This window comes from Argiope bruennichi, chromosome 8 (assembly GCF_947563725.1).
Source record: "Argiope bruennichi chromosome 8, qqArgBrue1.1, whole genome shotgun sequence".
NCBI lineage: Eukaryota > Metazoa > Arthropoda > Arachnida > Araneae > Araneidae > Argiope > Argiope bruennichi.
The window spans coordinates 76,965,539-76,988,420 of NC_079158.1; the positions used below are offsets into that span (position 1 = coordinate 76,965,539).

General features: G+C 28.2%; 1 protein-coding gene across 1 annotated transcript in view; it reads left to right on the forward strand.

Annotated features, from left to right (window-relative positions):
- Positions 1-22,882, forward strand: part of LOC129981008 (sialin-like) — an 82,061-nt gene that overhangs the window by 47,223 nt on the left and 11,956 nt on the right. The window contains exons 3-6 of the mRNA XM_056091597.1: positions 12,569-12,732; positions 15,461-15,700; positions 16,875-17,058; positions 19,207-19,337. Coding sequence (XP_055947572.1) covers positions 12,569-12,732; positions 15,461-15,700; positions 16,875-17,058; positions 19,207-19,337 — 719 coding nt within the window. The remainder of the gene's footprint in view (positions 1-12,568; positions 12,733-15,460; positions 15,701-16,874; positions 17,059-19,206; positions 19,338-22,882) is intronic.

The window sequence follows — 22,882 nt, forward strand, 5'->3', positions numbered from 1 at the left end:
ATATCTTTATTTAAGATGATTTCATGTGGATTCGTATTTCTAACAATAAATTTTTGTTATGGAAAATAAATTATACATAATGAATAGATTTATTATATAATGAATAATGTAATTAATTGGTTTATGAATAATACTACGAGCCTATTATTATGTTGTGAGCCAATTTTTATTTTTCGTTTCTTATTCGAAAATAATGTATTCAGGATATTATGTGAATTCATATTTCTAACAATTAATTTATGTTATGAAAAATAAACTATATATTATGAATATATTTATTATATAATGAATAATATAATTTATAAGTTTATGAATAATACTAAGAGCCGATTATTATGTTGTGAGCCAATTTTTATTTTTCATTTTTTATTCGAAAATAATGTTTTCAGGAGGGTGCCATGTAATTCATTAAAAGTTTTAATTCACAACTTTTATTAGAAATAGTAAATTATTTATATTATGAATAATGTTATTATGTAATGAATAACATATTAAGTTATTATATTATAAACTTATGGAATAATATAATAAACATAAGAGATTATAAAGAGCCAATAGCTTGTTTTTCATTTCGTATTAGAAAATATTTAGAAAACGTCATATGAATGAATTCATGTTTCTAACAAATACCAAATTTAATTATTAATCGGTAAAAATTAAACATTTCCAAAACTTATCACCAATTTTATATTCCGATTTTTCTATATATCAAATAAATTACTGTGAAAAGATATAAAAAATAAATACTGAAATATTATATTTTACTATGAATGATAAAATAAGCAATAATTGCAGATCAAATGCAGAATAACTTATAACGAGCCTAGTGTTTTAATCCATATTTGATTTGTAATTTGAAATTCACCGGAAATTTGCAATTAAAGTATAATATGAAAGATGCAAAAATTCTCTTTTTAATTAATAACACATTTATCTACAGGCTAATTAGCATGAAGTAAAAATCTACAGCAATGTGTGAAAATTTAATGGAAATTTTCCAACTCATTTGTCGAAATTCAAACGGCTTTTTTACATATAAAATATGATTAAAGCTTTTAGAATATCAAAATATTTTTAATTTGAATATCATAAAAAAAGAGAAGTGTCCAGTTTTCTTAATAAAATAAATCTTTTCGATTTCATGAGACCTAATATTCTTGTAGAAATATTAATAAGAATTACTTATCTATCAATTTCAGTCGTCAAATTTAGAGAATATATTATAAAAATATAATTCAGAGACAATAATTAAAGTTTAAAATCATCCATTCGGTGCTTGATTAGTATTTTAATGCAAAGTCATTCGTATGTTCGTATATTCGTGAGATGTTCCCATTTTTGAGAATTGCTCTTGTGAAATCCCAAGTTGCTACATCAAAACCAGCTTTTGTGCTGTCTTCATATTTATTCTTTACTTTTGGTTTATAATCTAATATTACATCTTTGGCTTTATGAAATTTTTTAACCCTTCATGTACGGACCTTTCGAAATTGACACAGATATGACTTATTCTTTAGAATGGTTCACTTGTAAATCGCTGGTGGAGTGTTTCCTGTGTTTCAATATAAATTCAGTTCTTTCTCTATTAACCCTTCCTTAGGCCATGGAATGTATGCTTCCCACTAAATTCCTCAGTCTTTATATAAAATTATGTAGGTTGGCATAAGTTCAGACAAATTTTTCAGTAAGACAGAAACATAGACGTTTCAGTTTCTTATCTCATATAAAATAGTACACCTTGATTTGCACAATAATCAATCAACCAAATTAATTAATTAATCAGTCATATTAAATTTATCTATTAAGCTAAATCAATCACTTTTCTTAAGCCATTCTTAATCCTAAAAGTATTTTAATATATCATAATTAGAAAAAAAAATGTCCTTCTAAAGGTTTAATGTAAAATAATTCTTTTAATATAAGGAATATCAAATATCATTTTGACCCTAAATGGACCACAAGGTCCATTTCTTTATATTGATTTACACAAGAACTTTCATAGTTTGTTTTATAGAGCCATGAGAAATATTTAAACTGATATTATTATTAGACAATGTAATACATATTACTTAACTTTAAAGATCATTATAAAACTCTATTCCAAATCCATTCAGATGCTTATGCTTTCATTCCTGATTTAGGCTTTGCAAAAGGCATGGATATAACATGTTTATTAGGCTTTGTGAAAATGGAAGAAATTATTATGATAATGAAGATAATAATGGCACTTTCGAATATTCTATAAATATGTGGTGTGGCAATAATAATGAAAACTTTAGAAAGTCGGTCAATTGGAAGTTAAATCGAAAATTCGGATGATAGAATTATTCAGAATATTCGTACGTGATGAATGTTAATATAGTTAACATTCCTTATGCACCATCTATATCTCTATTTTCGGTAAATTTTAAAATTAATCTGAGAAAAATTGTATGCATTTTTGCACTTTTGTATTTGGCATAACTGCTTATAGATTTGGAAAACCATGTCTGCTGAAATCGTGTATGCCCCCCACCTTTTTTTTGTTATTTGAACAATTTTTATTCATTTAGTAGAAGATATATCCACCTAGATGGGAATAATATTCTATTAACAATATTCTCAGATCTAATTATCTCAAATTAACTAACGAAAGATGTAGCAGAAAATCTCATGCACATTGGCAGAGTGTTTAAGAAATTAAAAAAAAAAAAGTACTATTTGTAGTACATTTGAGATGTGAATGTATAATAAACAGCATTAGAAGTTTTATTTCCTTAAATGGGATGGTTTCAGTCCATAATTTTCATAAATACTCAAATCAAAAGTAATACAAAAAATAGGTTAACAAACATTCCATTAACAGACAAAAAAAAAAAAAAAATTACCATGCGGAATACGGAATGAAAAATGTGCGGAAAGAAATTATCAGCAATAATTTTCAATTTGATTTGAAGAAGGAGAATGTAATCAATCAGCATTACACAGCGGCAAGTCAATCAAATTAAATAGGGGGGAAAAACTGTCTCCGTGACTAGACGCTTAAATAAAAGTTGGAATTCTGAATCCGAAAATGATGTAGACCACAAAACGACGAGGATATTTTGAATTCCAGCTAGCGTTGCAGATATATATCCTGAATTTCTTTTATTTTTAACGAGAAGAATTGATTGGTTAAAAAATATCGTTTGCACACTTTTTAAATATATATTTAATATACATATTCAAAATGTGTTAAATGCTACGCGGGTTATGTATTAATTCAGAAAATAAACAATGAAAAATATTGCTGCAAAATATAATTTAAAATATTTTTGGAAACATAAAAAAAATATAATGTTACTAAAAAGCTTATTTTTTTTTTAATTTCAAAATGAAAAACATACCATTTGTGCAATAATACGCTTCAAATTTACCGACGAAACTTTTTTTAAAGAAAAACTATAAATAAAATCTTAATCTCTTTCCTAGTCAGAATCTACCATTCAAAGAATAACTAAGTTCCAAATTTGATAGTTCCAAGTCAGCCTTGTAAAGGGATTTTAAAAAGCATGTCACATTACTCAGTTTATAGTTAGTATCCCAACTTATAATTATTATCAAACAATTTCCTTCATCATATAACTTTAATACTTATAATGGGTTTTGAAAAAAGCAAAAAACGAAAATGACTTAAACAAAAATCATTGCTCAGTACAAGGATAAAGTATTCTAATATAAAAATTAAGTAGCAATAAATTATTCATAAAACGTCTTTACATAATTTGAAAAATATTTCTCATATAAATACGCCCATTACTTTTAAGGTAATAGCTTTATAAACTCGTCTGATTGTCGTTTTTACAAAATGCGGTTTTATCACCTCTTGTTGTATTCAAGTCCAGTGTGTTTGTTATGTAATTTCTCTTACATTGAAGATTATCGCCAATGATTTCCACAAGTAGACTGACATAAAAATTATGTATTCACATCGGTACTTCTTGAGCAAATCTGATGTGGTTTTAATTTAAAGTATTTATCTTAAATGGTTCCCATATCACAAGTAAAAATGCGTGAATGTCGGATTTTTATTTTATCAGGAAAATGTTGGAGATGGACAAGTTTCGGATAACTCAATTACTTTCAAATGCTTTTTTGTATTTCTGAGTGATATATATTTATAAAGTATCCATTTTCATCATCTAGTTTGTTAAAGATAGACATATAATTCCAGTTGGAAAAATGCTTTAAATAAAGGGAATATTTTTATTTTTTGTTGAAGTCACCAAATGTATCTTAAAAAGTTATGACTTCTAACTTTTTATTCAGTTTCCTGGTCCCATTGATTTAATAAAATAATATTTTAAATTATTATTAATTATTATCAATTTATTATTTAAATAATGTATCAATTTAATATGGAAAATATTATTATTTTATAATTATTATTTAGTAAATATGTATATTATTTATTTTATATTAAATATTTATTGTAGTTATATATATTATTTAGTAAAATATTAACTACACCATAACATTTTAAACTTGAAACTATAATATTTTAAACAAAAAAAATATCCATTGTTACTTGACTAAAACTGACTGACTTATGAAATGATGAAAATCACTATTTAAACAAATTTTACAAATAATGAGTGAGCCTTAAGAGATATTTTAAGAAATCGTTTGCAAATTGAAATTATGCATACCGTTATTTTACTTTTTCAAATTGTTTCTTAAAATGAATTTGTAGATGGTCGCCATTTTGGTTAAACAGGTATAACTCGATCAATTTTAATCATAGAACGATGGAATTTTTTTATTATATGCTTTAAAATATCAGCATATTTTTACTAAAAATGACTAATATGATCAGGGGATTGTATAAAAAGTTATATTTTTGACTTTCATTTCTACAGCAAGATTTAACTTTTATTGGGTGCATAATATTTTCCCCTCATCTTCGTCTTGGCTTTAAAAATACGAAAAGCAATAAAATGTTATGTACCCAATGATACTAATATTTTGTCTCCACGGAAAACTTCAAAGTTGTTTATATAACTTCCCCCTCCCCTCCATTTCGGCTCTGACATCATCAGTTCGCATTTTTTATATCACTTGCCATTTTTTAAATATAGAAATTATGGTAAGTTCAATATATATTACCAAATATACTTATGAGCAATGCTATATGTAAATCGATAATTTACTGTGAATAACCTAGATTTTGAGATCCTTTATAAGCATTATTTTATTTTTGTATATATTTGGTTAATTAAACTTTTTTCATATGCGTAAATTTAATGTTTGAAATTTGGAATTTTGCTATATTTTTCTTTTCAAATAATTTTCTGATCTAATGGATTTTTGGAATTTTACACAGTTAAGTGCTGCCTGTAATATATTATGAATTAATAAATAAATGCTAATTGATTATATACGAGAGGTGCCATCTGCTATTTATTCAAAATCATGTTAAAATTCTGTTATAACAAAAATGATTAATATGATTAAACTAAATGAATATCAAGAAATCTCAAAGGGTTTTGATAAAGGGATTGTATTATATTATCCTATGTAAAATTTTATTATAAAAACACATTAAAAATTCGAACTTGAGATTTCGACAAATCTTCAAATTCCAGAATAAAACACACGCGCACACGCACTGCATGTAAACGTGATAATTCAAAAATTGATTGTTTGACTTCATAAATGAAAATTGGTGCACAGTGTTAGCATCTGAAAAATAGATCCTCATCAAAATTCCAATTAACTTAACGTCTGAATAATTGAAATTTTTCTTTAATTCCATTATTTTGTTTTGTAAAGTTAATTTCATTTGTTGAAAGATGGAATTCCAAACAATAAAACTATTCTTAGATTGTAAAATCATACATTAATTTTACATTTTCTTTATTTATGCAGACTGAATTGCATTCCATATCATTTCAGAAAATAAGTTATTGTTTTGATTTTTATGTAGCTTTACAATCCAGCGAAAGGAATGTCACAAGAATGTCATTTATGTTTTTGTATAATTAAACCTTAGGATTTTATCAACAACGATAAAAGATTTTTCATTCCAACCATTATTTATAAGAATCAATTTAATAATTATAGATTAAATTTATACTTTATTTAAGAAGAATGAATGGCATTTTATCACATTGCTTATAATAAGTTCATTGCATAGAATGAATTTGTTTTGATTTTTATGAAGTTTTATATTTTAACCTGAAAGTATATCGCAATGTAGCATTTACGCATGTAATTAATGTACCGCCAATGGCATTGAAGAAAAATATACAAATTTTTAAGCCCAGTATTGTTTTCTAAGTTCTCTTACATAATAAACAGATTGGGAAAAAAAAACCTACTTTAAATAACAATATCTTGCTTCTCAAAAATATTGTTATATAAACAGATTTTAATTTATATCGAGTTGGGATAATTGCAGGAATTATATTTTCATGCAGTGAGATTCCATTAATTAACCCTGACCACACGTGCGAATTTGATACAATTGTTGGTTTGATTAATGGAATTTTTCTACGCGTCAACAATTCCGCTTCAGCCAATGCGTGCGTAAACTTCCGATAACTTGTTTTATTTCTCTGGTTTATATAACAGCGACTAGCGTGTTATCAGGTTTCTTATATAATCGCAGTCAAAGTCCGGTCATTTAGGACTTCTAGTCACGCTTGCCACGAATCTGTTGGGAAGGAAGATTTATGTGAAGTAAAAATTAGTCTTTATAAAAAATATTTCTTGTAATTTTTTTAATGAACGCAATAGTATGAATTAAAGATATTAAGGCTACTTTAGGATTTTTTTATAATTTATGAATGCACGATTTATATTGGATTTTGTCAAGATTTAGTATAAAAATCGCATTCAAATACTTCAGAAAGGTTCAGCTATAAAAAGAATAATATAAATTAAAAAAATATAGAGGAATTGAAAATTTCAAGGTTTGTCATTAATGTCAAGGTTCGAACATATAAACTTTAGGAAAATCTCTCTGTATAATATATATATATATATATATATATATATATATATATATATATATATATATATATATATATATATATATATATATATATATATATATATAAAGAAGGTTGTATAATTAATATAGTTTAAGTTATTGATAAGAATAACAGAATAAGTATAATTTATATTTTAAGAAGTATTAATAAAGTATAAGTTAATTAAAATATAACTAAAAATTTCCAGTGGGCGAATTTTGGAAAGCACATTTTCTGCTTCAAATCGAAAGATAAGGGATAGTAAGTGATAACTGAATTATGCTTGCATTTAACAAATGTTTTGTGTTTTTCAACCATATCAATCGAAAATATCTAAGAAAAATTATTTTTACACTATCATAAATTATCTTTTCCCCCCATTTTTGTTTCCTTGCAGTTTATTCTCTAATTTTAATAGATTTTCTTTTAAAATTTGAGACACAATTTATATCAATGTTTTTAATGTTAAGATGACATTCATATTCATTTAAAAAAGCATTCAAATGCCGATGCTAATATAAAACCAGCGGAAGTAATCTTCTCAAAACTTTCCCGCATACTTTCTAATAAACTTGTCATGCTAGAGAACGCCTTACATTGCACTGACGTATAATAGTTACAAAATATTAATTTCTAGCGTGAATTTAGCAATTTTACTGAATCTGTCGTGTCATCTTTGGCAAATTTTTTGGCGATTAATCCCCGGCAGGTATTTAAATGTATCCGAGAATCTTGGGCTTTAGACACGTTTTTCTCAATCCATTGGAACAAAAATTTGGCGCAAAGCTGCATTTGAAGACGGAAAATCCTAGTCCAAATCTAATGTATTTAAATTATTGTGTTTTTTTTTCAAATTATTGCGTTTACTTGTTTTTGAAAGTACAGACCGTGAGATAGTCAACCCGTAATTGGATTTGGCTCAAAATTTGACAGGTGTCTAAGCTACATATGTTAAATGTTTATCAAATTTTATCTGCAAACCTCTCTTGGTTTTGTAATTATCGTGTTTATTTATATTCGAACATCCAGACAGATGGACTTCCTCTGAACAGTTTACTTCAAATTTGACGGAAATCACCGAATTTAATGTTAAGACCTTATACCAAATTTCAACTGTCTAGCTGAAAGTGTTTTAGAGTTATTATTCGGACATTTTCCAAAAAGTGTGTTTTTCGGGCTCGGGAAATTCTAAAACATGGAGATATATCAAAATTTCGTGTTCAATTTTTTGGTGACGATTACTATATTCTCTCTATACTATGTATACGAGTAAGTGAAAACTACTTTCTTTGGGCATTAACTCCGAAATAGGATTTTCACTTCCGCTTTTATTTCCGTATTTATACTTTTTAATTCGCACGAGCTGTATTTTCTAATACATTAATTCCATTAAATTCGTATTTTCCAATCTTATCAAAAAACAGGGTGAAATTTTAAATAAATGTATTTTATATAATTCGTTGAATAACCAAGAAAGTCTAATCGAGGAAAAAAAAGCTAGCTCTTAGAGAAAGCTAATTGTCTAATCATCAGCATAATCAGCTCGACTTCTTTTTTTTTTTTTTTTTTACTTAGTTAAAATGTAATCTTTACATCTGCTGGAATTTTAAATTCATAATTTCGTAATTTTGATACATAATTAAGATATTCGACTAGAGTTTAAACTTGAAAAAAAAAACCCAGTAATAGTATCAGGAAAAACGTTTACAGTATAATTTAGATATAATTAGGAAATAAATCACTGAGATACGGTAAAACTGGTGTATGTAATTGCTTGTTAAGTTTCAAGAATATTTTTCTTACTATAAATATGTCAAGAATTTAGATACCCATGTTAAATATTAATGTTATGTATAATTATATCAGCATAGAAAGAAGAAAATTAAGCAAATGCGTGTATAATTATGTTATTTTATTACGTTGCTAAACCAAATAATTAATTGTTATCATAGTTTTCACAATAAATGAAAACATTCTTAACACCTTTAGTTATCAGCATATCGCATACTATCAGCATAATTTATTTAATTAAATTACGTGACATTTATATTTATTGCGAAGAAGTGCATGTTAAATCTGTATTAATAATTAAAAAGTATATATCTCGGCGATCTATAAGATAGATAGTTTGACCTAAAACTAGCAAATTTTGCATGAATATACTTTGGGAAGTGGAAATGAGTATTATAAAGCACTTTAAAAAACTTCAAGTATAATTTTAATTAATTAAAAATTAAACGAAGTTTTGGCGTTTTTCCACGATAACTCCTAAAATTAATATTTCGTGAAACTGATTTTACATCATTTTAAAATTTTAAAAACTGTCTTTTTATTTAATGATACCGATTCAGTGCAAATTTGCTGTGCGAATTTTTCTTGAATTTTTGAAAATCTTCAATATACATATTACTTCAATATACAATTGCTTTTTTCTTTACTAATGTGTGGAAGGAATTTCTTTAACATAGATTCATAAGCTGTTATTTTAATATAAGGCTGTAGACGAGGTTCCCTCCCTACCTTTTTTTGTTACATTAATAAAATTTTGAACCCTGATTTGATAGACCAAGTTACCATGTCAAATCATTGAGTTTTATTTTATAAAATTGTAGTGATATTGAAAAGTGATCATTCTAAATTCAGAGTTCTGTGTCTCAATATCAACCAATGGTATGAAAACTGTTATAGGTACAGTAATTAAAATCAGCAGTATACATTATTAATTATAGACACCATCGATCATTATTATTTCAAAAACAAGAACCAATCTGGCAAAACAAATCAATGTTTGAAATCAACAGCCTGAAGTTGCCCTAAAACCGATAAAACTGTCTCGGCAACTGATTTTTCTTTCCTTTGAACAGTGTAATTGCGTGTTTTTCAATATGAGGAGGGATGAAAAATACTTTATTTATGTGTTTTCTCCTTTTATTAGGCTATTCTGCCTTGCATATGACTTCATTCCCACTCACTAGGTCACTGACAATTATTGGGAGCGAAGAAATCGTAACATGCCCCGGGCGTTACTTGTTTACTACATCACCAAAGATATCTAGATATTCAGCCATGTTAAAAATCGGTTCACTAACTACGTGGTTAGGATGTTCGTTTCTAATGCTCTTTTAATGATTTCAATTTCGTATAATCTTTTTCTTAATTTTTAATAATTCTTTAAAGTTTATTTGGATATACAATACCCAACTATTATTGTTGTCATAATGATGAAATTTAAACTAATTTCAATGTTCCATGTACTTATTCAATTCCATCTTAACCATTGTATTGTGTGTTTTTACCAATGATAAAATTAAGATAAAAAAATGTTTCTTTTTTGGGCATTAACTCCGAAATAGAATTTTTACTTCTGCTTTTATTTTATAATAGTATTTACATTTTTTTTAATTATACGTGCAGTGATTTGTAGTAGATTGATTCCATTCAATTCATGTTTTCCAATTTTATAAATTAACAAGGTGAAATTTTAAATAAACGCATCACATAATGCATTAATAATTTAACAACATAAATCAATATCCCAGGCAAACATGCTGGTTGCCATAAGCTGCTAATAATAAGTAAAATCAGCACATCAATCAGATTATACTTTACGCATTGTGGCAGCTTGAAAATATCAAATTAACAAAACTATCTCAAAATATCACACGCAGATTGTGATACTCTTATAATTAATTAATTTTAAATTTATTAACGGAAATAAATTACAATACATAGGCAATTTGATGAAGGACTGCTTGTAGTAATAATAATTCTATCTGCTATTTCGACAAGACAGAAAATAAAAATACTGTAAAACTTGTTTCAAATGCAAAGTATGAAAAATAGCATGATTTAAAAAGCATCGAGATTCTAAACCATGAAATTTCAATAACTATGCATTATATTAATTATAATTTTATTTTGCGCTTTTAAATATTAATGCAAAATACCCTAATTGACGAATTTATCGAATGTTTGGGTGAAATCCATAATAAAGCAACAAATGTATGCACATTTCAAGATATAAAAAAAAACCTGTTAACAAATTATCATCAATTTGATTTTTATCCAAAATTTCAATCAGAAATAAAATAACAATTGATTTAAACTGTTTCTCTTATTTAAGTAAATCATCTAATTGAATGTTTTGGGCATATGGAAAAAATGCTAATATGGGGCAAATGGCACAAACAAATGTGTTTTACGCACATATAAAATAAGTACATATAAGCATATTCAGATAAATGAATGGGATTAAGTATTCTTGTTCATGGACATTTTATTGACAAATATTTTTGTTATTTGAACCCTTTGCACAAAAAAGAGTCTATCTTTCTATATGATGCATCGTTTTGATTTTTCTTGATCTGGATAGTTATTTATTGTTATAATTGATATCTACAGCCGTCCAGCGTCTGATGACATGTAAACAAATGATGACATATGACCGTTTTGGATATTTTTTAAAAAACGAAATATTATTAATAATATTTAATTGTTAATTCTCGTTTAATAAAGCGATGTAAGATTTTAGATAATTGTAAGCTACTTTTGTTTAAAAAAGGCGTAACACATTGCTTGCAAAAACTAGCATTTTATACATCTTTTCATACACGAGTCAGCAGAAAATTTTGTTTCACTTAGGATGAGATATTTATTTTGTTTTAACACTGAAATTTTGTTTTGACATTACTGTGAAGGAAAATGTACATATTTTCGTTCGTACATTTATATAGTATAAATTTCAATGGCTTAAATTTGGTTTTGCGAAGATCCCGTATTCGTTTATAATGTTTATGGAAATTCATTCAAATTCAAATTCACATTTTCGACTGTTGTTACTATCTTTTGGTTACAGAAGCAATGCATTAAGAAAAACGGAAGTGCATTTATGGAAGTCAATGCATTTATAGAATAGAAGATAGTCATAATAAGCAACTATAGCCGTTGAGAATTCTGCTGAAAAAAAACTGTATAAAATTTAATAATTTTCTCTCCCAAACATAGGATAATTCACACCTTTTTTTTTTTATTGTGGTAACAAACAATTGTTACAAAAATCCGTTTCTAAACAAAGTTTCAATTTTAAAATGATGTGGCAATTAGTTAAATATATAGAAAGTAATAAAAAAATCACGTTTTTAGCCAAGAAGTGATAATTGATTTTTTTAGCCAAAAAAGTGGCATACTAATATTTTAGCCAAACAGCCAAAATTAAAATGATGTAAAAATCAGTTAAATACCTACAAAGTAATAAAAAGTGACATATTAATTTTTTTAGACAAAAAGTGAGTTAAATTTTTTAACTAAAAAGTGGAATATTAATTTTTTAGCTAAAACTAAAATAATGCTATAATCATTTAAATATCTACAAAGTAATAAAAAGTGTCAGATTTATTTTTCGGAAAAAAAATTGTCTTTTACAATTATATATATTTAAGTTTTAAAAGCGGGAAAAACTAGAGCTTATATTCAGCCTGTAATTATCCATCTAATTATTTTATCAACTACATAGAATTGAATGATCAAAAGGGATTTAATTCATCATAAATGAATACACTTTTTTTTTCTCTTTTCAGTCACCACATATGTTATTCCTAAGAGGTATATATTCTCCGTGCTGTGTTTTACCGCTTGTTGCATCGCCGTGTCATATAACATTAACCTTAGTATTGCCATAGTCTCAATGGTAAAGCATGATAAGAAGTTCGTCACTGAACCTACTCAGTTGGTGACCCTTCAGGTAAGGATATTTGAAGACATTTCATGATTTTAAATTTACAGGATCTTTTAGTACCCTGCCATTGAAAATTAATTTTATTTTTATTGTTGTTTACAATGGCACTTGCCATGGACAAGCTGGCGGACGAAGTCAGCAATATTAAGCCAAGGGAGCGTTTCTTGTTTTAGCAGCGCCAACTAGGGCCAAGAGTAGGTCTTAGCTACTCACGCAACACATTCGCTTGCACAACCCCCTTTTTACAGGGGGGCGGCACATTCACACACCTCGCAGATAGAACAGATGAAGAACAACCATGCCCGAACCGGGATTCGAATCCAGGACACCCAGATCATGGGGAAGACACGCTACCCCTATGCCAGGACGCCGGCAGTTTTATTTTTAGTTACAATAAATAAATAATGCTTAAGGAAAATATTTCCATACTTATTTCTGGTAATGCTTTAGCATAATGTTTAAACATTTACCTCATAACGAAACGAGTATCAAAATGACATACAAATCTTTTGACAGTTGTTTGAACCATTGGAGGAAACACTCCTTGATTTCGAAGTCCGATTAAATAATGGGACAACTAATCTTTTTCTTTTTTTTTCGCAAATAATAATATTATAATTTTTTTAAAAAAAATGGAAATGTGCTACCAAATTTTAAGTTATCCATATGGGAACATTATTTTATAAGTCACGTGGCATCAATCCTACAGAAATCTGATTAAATCACATGAAACTGATTGAATTAATTTACTCCAGATTAAAAAGTTGATTACTCCACATGAAACAAAAGCGGGTGTGAAAATTCTACAACTGAGTTAATGATTGGTAAAAACATGCAATTGAATATTTTGATGGATGACTCCATAACATTTAAAAAAGATTATTTCAGATAGTGTATCAAATTGAATTAAAAATATTATTAGAATTACGTGAAAATTATACAGATATGAAATTGATATTATTAAAAAGGTAATTTCTTGAGTTTTAAGATAGTCCAAAGAATATTTGTTGGAAGATATAAATATTAGTTTCCGTAGGGAAGTCATAACGATTACAACTAAAGATTAATGTGCAGTCGCCAAATCTGAAACACTTGGAGTGATTTTTCACCAAATGTAATCGTAACAATTTTTATTGCAACCTCTAAAAGCCTTTTGTTACCATTTCTGGTATCCAAACAGACGGAAATCTTTAGGTAAATTAGGAGGTTGGCACATATTTGGCGTGCTGTCCAGACATTCGCGCCAAGCAGTAAACTTTTTGTTGGCGATAAGTCGCCAAATGTGATTCTTTATCATTTTCTAATAACCCAAAAATTGATGTCACAAAAAAAAAAAACGATAAATCGCCAATTTTCTACACATGCATTTTAAGGCTTCAAAAACCTCAAATCAAAACAACATCATGTTTTTACATGATATAATAAAAATGATTTTGGATTTAAGAGACTGAAATGATTAAACATGCACTTGTATTTAAGTCTTTTGTTGACTTGTGTGTAGAACTCGTAAGATGAGATAATTGCTATGTTGTTACTGAATTACGAGTAGATCGAGCAGACAAAAAATTTTCTCTTAAAGAAAACTCTATAAAGAAATGAATATGAATGAGAAGAAAGAATGAATAAGAAAGAAAGAGATATAAAGAAATGAATGAAATCTTATAAGAAATGAAATCGCAAGTCAAAATTCAAGGCATGGATCTAAGGACGAAATTCCAAAAGGAGCCACAATGCTTAAATATATTATAATATCACCATAAGGTTATATTGTAATATATTTGAAAATTGTGCATGTATAAAAAATGTTTTTTTAATGATGTAGATAATGGTACAGATAATGCATGCAAAAATAAGTGCCCAATTCTCAGATTTCTGATTTGAGGAAATACGGTATGGTTTTTAAATATTTTCTTGGATGAATATATTTTGAGCTCAGAATTTTCCTTTCTTTTGTACAGGACAGTGACCATTTGAAATTAAGATTTTTGATTAATAATAATTAGCAAATATGATATATGATGGTCGTTTTTTATATGCATTTTTAACCACTTTTTTAGATACTTACTTTTAGATTACAGGCATCTTGATAAATTTAATTATTTCTTTGTTTTAATTTTTGAACAATTCCAAATCAAAATTACTCTTACCTATGAAAAGGTTTTCAAAATTATTGATAAATTCTCAATACTTAAAATGTCAAATTAATTCCTTGTAGGAATTTATATTTATAAATATAATAGCATGAAAAATTCGTCTTTTGGTTAGTCCTTGTCCCTTGTATTCAAGTGAATTAATTAACATTTCTGCAGATATTGTTCTATTTTATTATTTCAGTAGTAGATCTTCCATTTGCTTATATAAGAAAGCATTTATAAAAACACTTAAGAATACGATGTACCTTCTTTCCTATTAATTAAAATTAATGTTAATTAGTTACAGTTTTAGGTGAGATGACAGAAAATTTAGGAACTGTACAGCACAATCAATAGAACAATATCAGAATTAAAAAAAATGTTTTTTCCTAACCTTTAAAAGAATTACTAAGCTTTTACTAATGAATCCATTAAAAGCAAGTCGCATAAAATATTTAGTTGAGAATTTAAGCAACCATTAATTTTGGTGAATCAACTGGTTGCCAAAGGTGAATATTAAACAGGGTGCTTTTAAACAATATTAATTAAAGACATGTTACCTTCTCTAAATCATTTTACATATAAATTATACTATCTTTTAGGGTCAAACAGAAAAAGTGACATGGGACGCTAATATAGAAAGCGTAGCATTAGGTGCTGTGTATTATGGTCAATTGATATCCTTCATACCTGGAGGTCGAATGGCGGAGCTCTATGGAGGCAAAAGAATGATAATTATCTGCACCCTCATATCTTCTTTGGCAACGCTCCTACTGCCAATAACTGCTGTCTGGAGTCCGTATACCTTTATAATAATGAGAATACTTGTTGGCGTTGGCACAGTAAGTGAATGCTTTTTAATTCAATATTGGATTTTGCAAAACTGCATGTTAACCTGCTAAAAATACTTGCTTATCATTTTTAATGTGTAATTTTTCATTAATAAATTAAAATTATTTTAAATGAATGAAGAATTCGTTGTATGATTTTCAAAATAATCATTCAGCTTTTCATATACCTTTTATTTAACTTAATATGTTTCATGTTTCTAAAGATGGAGTTTTGTTATTTATATTTCATTTACTTTTTAATGCTTTTACGAATGCTTTTAATACTCTGTGATTTCATTGTGAAAAAAATATTTTAGTATTTTCAGAATATAATATTCTTAATCGGTTATGTTTAAATTCTCATATGGAGATTGAGGGAAAAAAATTACCGACTAAAGAACCTTATATTTATAATAATGAAATAAAGGACAAAAAAATTATTAAATAATTTAATGAACCATATTTCCACCACACGTAGCCCGTCTTAGAAAGAAACATATGCCTACACACAAAGATGGAGATTCCTGTACAAACTGAGATTTGCTTTATATGTTTTTATGATAAGACTATTCAGCCATAGCAATTGGCAAATGCAATTAAAAATACTTTAGACCAAATTATTAGAAAAGACATATAGAACAACAGCAAAAAAATGACAGTAAAACATGACATGATAAAAAGCATATAAATATCATTAATGTAGTCCATCTTGGAAAGAAACAAACCAATCCGTCTTAAGGTACATGGAAAGAACTAAATAACCGGACCACCTCGACAGCAACACTATCGAGAACTGTGGCTAAGTCCTAAGGGCCATCACCAGCCACGGTACAGCCCTTCCTGAGGGAAGTACGTCCCATCATCTATGAGAGGTAGCAACCCCCTGCCTTTTTCTGTATCCACCAGGGTGGCGAGAAATATCAGAGGCTTCTCATTTTTGAGACCCGCCCAGTGGGGATAGAAAGAAATATAAGACCCCACTAAAAAGAAAGACGGAAAATGCTATACATAACCGAGATAAAATAAAATACTACATTATAATATACTTGCTTTATATGTTTTAATGATACGGATATTCCAACGATAGCAATAGACAATTCTAAAATGTTTTTGGTTTCATATTATGCACAATCTACGAAAAATATATAGAATACCATAAAGATTGATTGATCATTCCATTTTTTAGGGTCCCATTATACCCATTGTGTTTTACATGTTGAGCAGGTGGATTCCAGAACATGAAAGAGGCTTTCATGCGTCTTTCATTCTCTCTGGGTATGGTATTGGTTCTTTTCTGGCCGTTATTGTTTCTGGAGCAATGTGTGGGACCACTTTCCTTGGAGGATGGCCATCCGTATTTTATATTGGAGGTAAGAGTCGCATGCTGTTGTTGTTAAAAATAATATACTTTTAACCTTAAGTTGACATGGCCTTCTGATAGAATTGATTCATGTGCCCTCCATCTCATTAGAAATGTAACCGTGACTCTAATTCGGGGGTCACCTCGTTCAATAAGAATGCAGCACGCCTTGAAATTATTTTATTTTTCCGTTTATAAACTTGTTTGATTATTTTTTCTCATTAATAGCTCAATAGCAAGCAAATGAAATAATAATAATATTAATAATAACAGCAAAGTAAATAAATCAATAAATAGGAGACGCAAAAGTTAGGGCTGCATAGAGATCACGGTTGTATGTCTTCACCATTCATTGTCTACTATGTGCGCATAGTCTACTGTATTCTTTTATTGAGAGGGATGATTTGTCTTCCCAATGCAGTGTCTAAGGAAAACATACCTAGACATAAATCTTTGGGGTATGTCTCCCCTATCCAGAGTCTACAGGATGTGAATAGTCTAGTGTATCCTTTTTTGTGCGTATATCTTCCCAATGCAATGTCTGGGGAAGACGCACCCAGACATATATCTTTAAAGTATGTCTTCCCCATCCAGAATCTACTGTATGCATTCAATCTACTGTACTCTTTTTGCGCGTATGTACCCCAATGCAATGTTCTTCATTGTATTCTTGATTTGTTTTTCTTTGCCTTTTCTCATTAGCTATTATTTGGTTCTAATTTTGCTTTCAGTTTTCTCACTGCTCATCTGCTTTAATAAATATTCATTTTTTTTCATTAGATGTCATTCGTCAAAAAAAGATACGGTGATAGTTTTCTATTAAAATTTTTGGGTTATTTAGAGATAAATCTATTTCTTAAAAAAAACATTTAATTGCATTTTTTATGAGATTTTTTTGCAGCAATACTCGCTTCTGAATTGATGTGCAACCCTTGGTCTTTCAGCACAGTTTCACGTTATGCTATGACATCAAGTCATTTTTTTCCACCAATAAAATATATATTTAATTCCAAAACCAAGTCAGCATGTTGTTCATGATGTATATTAGGTGACCATGAATGAAATTCATGACATGATTATGATTTTGCGTGTTGATGAAATTGGAAAGTACTCCTACTTATGTAGCATTTAAATTTTAGTTGAACATATTCAGATCAATAAAAATACGAAGGGCATTATAACTTTCGAAATTGGAAATTTGTCTTCGCCCTCAATTACTTTCGGTACATCTGTCGATAGCAAAGTACATTTATGCAAATGAATGCGTCAAGCACGTATTACAAATTTATAAGATAAAGAACCCCGTGAATAGATAATGGATCCATTAAACAAGCAAATAAAAAGCCCCACTTTTTTTATTGTTGTGTATTTTAACTTCCTTTGAGTTATATTTCATTTCTGACGTGATTAAAGAATTATTTTAGAGATTGATTTAAAGATGGAATCGAACTTTAGATTTCTCAGATAATTGCTCTGAATAAAGATTTACAATGAACCATGCAAAGAGTTAAGATATTATTTGATTTCGAATTTAATTAAATCTGATTTCATCTGTGCTGATAGATCAAAAACAGTCATTTGAATTAAAAGTACTAAAAATGTATATCATTTGAATTAAGTACTAAAAATGTATTTTTAGTATGTACTAAGAATACATTTTTTTTTAATCTTATTATTTTCCATTTTAGATATCTTATTTTTAAAACTCACACTCAGTTGGTGTCACTGTCACGAAATCAGAATTCAATTAATGTATAAGTTTTGAAAATATTAAAGTATACAAGTATAAGAAATTTTTAAGCCTCTATAATTAAAAAAATCGGTGAAAAATTGATTACAAAATTAGATCTTTGGAAATCTAATTCAAGTCAAATAATTTTTTGATAAAATAAGTTTATGTTACTAAGAAATGAAGATAAAAATTACTTAAAATATTTTTTCTTAAATTATATTTCGTATTCAGATTCGAGTGACTTGCGAATATGTCTATTAAAGAATATGTCCAATATTTAATAATATACCCATTAAAACATAAAACATTACGTTTAAATTTACATTTAATTTTTACTTTCAAAATTACTTATACTAAAATATGTATAGCATTTTAAAACATACAATTTTGAATTTATTAATTGAATTTAATTGCAATTAATTTTAGCCTTGTCGGGATTCCTCTGGTGCTGCCTGTGCGCTTATTTTATGTATGAAACTCCCGATGTTCATACTAGAATAAGTGAAGAAGAATTCCTCACAATTGTCTCTGGGACAGCAATGAACAAGAAAGAAATGGTAATTAATATCTGTGCTTTATTCTTTTTATTTGTTTGAGAAGGTGCACTGAAAAGAAATCCACTTACAATATGCCGCACATGAGTGCCACACAGCGGGAATATTTTCCTCTCGACACTCTTATATACTTAAACCGTTCATTACTAAGATCATTCTTTTCAGATACCTCAGAGACACTGAAACACGCTTTCTTTTTCAAAAGTAAGAAAAATTCTCTACTCCTTCCCAAATCGCAATAATAGCCCATTTTCTAAAAGGAATGATATACAAAAGAGGAATCCACTTAACTGATGGCTATTAAACAAATATATGCGCAGACATCCCTTGAAATTATCTAAAAACTTCCCTGTCTCCCTAAACTCAACTCAGTGGGAGCCTCTTAATCCCACTGGTAAAAAGTAGGTTTCACGAATATTCAATCAATCACAATTAACGAAAGGAGGAGGAAATATCGCAATGATATTTAGATGTCTCGGACGCTCGTCGTCATTTGGTTGAATGGGAGTTTAGAGCTTTACTTCATTGATATAGTTAAAAACATAGTACTTTTTTTTCAGTTGTTATAAAAGAAGCTTACACCCCTTTAATATATTAGGAGAACAAGGGCAAGGAGATAGGCAACAAACTGTCAAAAATCACAGCAATTCTCTACAGCGAGCTTCCCTCTTCCTGCCCAACTCCCACATATTGCGATTCTATTTATAAAGTTTTATTTTTCGTGATATAATGAAAAAAAATCGAGTATGAATTTACTGCGTCTTTCTTTCAACTGATTTTGTCCAAATTTTAATACAAATCTACAAAGTTGATTATAAAACGGTACACAAAATTTTATTTATCTAAATTATTTTGAAAGTTTTGAATTAACCCTGCAGAGGATTAGCGTATCTTCATTGAGACAATCGGTGTAGTGGTCTAAAATCACCAGTTTTTATTTATAGAAGTGTGATATTGAAATTTCATTAATCAGTCAGTTTTAGTAATTGATTTAGTTGGTTGGAGTTCAACAATTTTTATTAAAAATATTGGTGTCTCAAGAATATTTTGTTAAATATGATTCAAAGGATAGAGGACCTATGTAAAAATTTAAAATTCCTGATTCATCGGAGCATTTATTGACTAAAGTTATATTAAATATAATTATTTAGTTCATTTAGACCATTTTGTTAGCAAATGTATGCCCCAAATTAGCTGATGGTAGCTGATTAGAATGATTATCCTAAGTATATTAAACTATGTTTGCCTTAAATTAAATTGTTTTATTGAATTAATAATATAGGTATTGTCAAAGCTCATAGAAAACTTTTCCTCCTTTTACTTTTCAGAAAATATCTTATTTCATTTTTTTTTTCATTTTATACAGACACCTGCAGAAAATTACAATTTTGTTTATTAAATTTGCAATAATAGTTGGTTTATTTTTTAATTTAAACTTCTATCAATGTGATGGCAACACGTTGATAAAAGATATATTATATCACATCGGGCTTTGGCCAAGGATGCCCGGCCACTTCGCGAAATGGCCAGCCAAAGTAGAAAATACAACATTAATTGCAAGTATTTCGGACTTTGGCCAAACCTCTTGGCCAGTTCGCGAACTGGCCGTATTTCGGGCTTTGGCCGTAACATATATACATACGAGGAAACGTTGAAAAGTAAAGGGACTTTTTTAATTTCTCTTTCCAGAGCTTATTTGCACCGCCAAATTTACCAAAAATTCTTCTGAAAATGCATTGAATGAAATGTTTAGGGTGGTTATGTAGAAAAATAATGTATTTTTCAGTTTTCTATCATTAGAATAAGTGTGCCTATTCTCATGCTCCGATTCCTTTTTGATTCTTCCTCTAGTATATTAAAAAAGTCAGATAGATGGCCATGTGTTTGACATATTTTTCCCAAAATTGTTCCATACACATCTACATTTCTCGTAATAAAATTATTAATTTGTTTAGTTCTTTGCATTTTTAAGATATCGTGTGCACATGTGCACGGTCAGATAGACGAATTTTATTTCAGCTGACTTAGTCCAAAATTTGATAAAAATTTGCAAGTATTTTGTTAGGATGACATACCAAACTTCTTAAATCTACCACAATGCAATTTTGAACTATCGCCATCATGTCCATACAAATAAATAAGCAGGTAGACGGTTATTCTTTTAACAAATTTAGTCCGAAAATGATTCCACACTTTTATTAATAAAATTGTATACCAAGCTTCATCTATTTTTCTTTGTATCTTGATCCTTGTATTTTTCGCTTATATTGTTTATATGCAAATAGACAAATACAGAACATCCATTCGATATATTTTATCCAGAAAGCTACAGATTTGATATTAGGAACACATACAAAATTTCATCTCTTTATCTTAATGTTTTTTTGAATCATCATGTTCACAGACAAATATAATTCCAAAACTGTATTTTTCGACTCTGAGAGATCTTACATCTGAAGATTCGTAAAAATATTTAGGTCGAATTTTACCGACAATAACAATGCCTTCGTTTTGTATACTTCGAAATTAAAGAAGGAAAAAAAAACCCGATAATATGTAAAATATGTATAAAAATGCACTAAAAACGGTAAAGCAAAAAGCAAACACACTTCTAGTTTTTACAATGGAAAACTATACGTTTTAAAAAATGCAACCTCTTAAATAATGTCAGTATATTTGTCTAATAGTCATATAGGCAACAAGATGAAAAAAATATCTAATTTAAAAGCTCTCTCTCACGCACGCACACACATACACACAATCTGCTTATCGCACTTTAGCTTTAGCTATGTTTTTTTATAGCTACATTGGGAGAAGTTATTGCTTTTAGTTTGTCTTCAGTCAAATTCAATTCATATTCAGTCTTATATATTCTGATTGACCTTTATAACAAAACAAATTTAAATATGATAGGGCAATCAATTATCTATATATTTAAAATAATTGGCAAAACAAAGAGTCACTCTTCAAATCCCGACTACTGCTCCCATTTTGTCACGTTTTTTCATAGGAAAACTAAGGACCCCCTAGATATATCGTCAATGGTTGCCTATCTTCCAACTACCGCCATAAATGAGAGAAATCTGAAACACACTACTTCATTGTATTTTCTCTATAAAGAAAGAAACTACAACACTTGTCTTCCAGCCCCAATCACTGAGCCTATTCAGCCAATTTCACTTCATATGAAAATCCACGATTCTTAAATATGTCAGAAATAGTCGTCTGTTTCTAATCATCTTCCATTTTTCATAGATATCCTGGCTCAAAAAGTAAAACTTCGGTACAGCCCAATTTGAACAGCAGGAATAATATCGCCAAATTTATTAACCACTTTATGTATATAATTAACCACTAAAAATGATAGATGTTTGTGAAATATCGCCGAAAATATTATTTTCAAATTGGTGTAATAAGATATACGAATAAAATAATAGTAATAAGATATAATTTATCGAAATCGGTTGTCATGATTAAATTTATGCTACTAATATACAGGATGAATATCTAGTATGAAAAAATGGCTATTTCATATGTATTTTTATTAA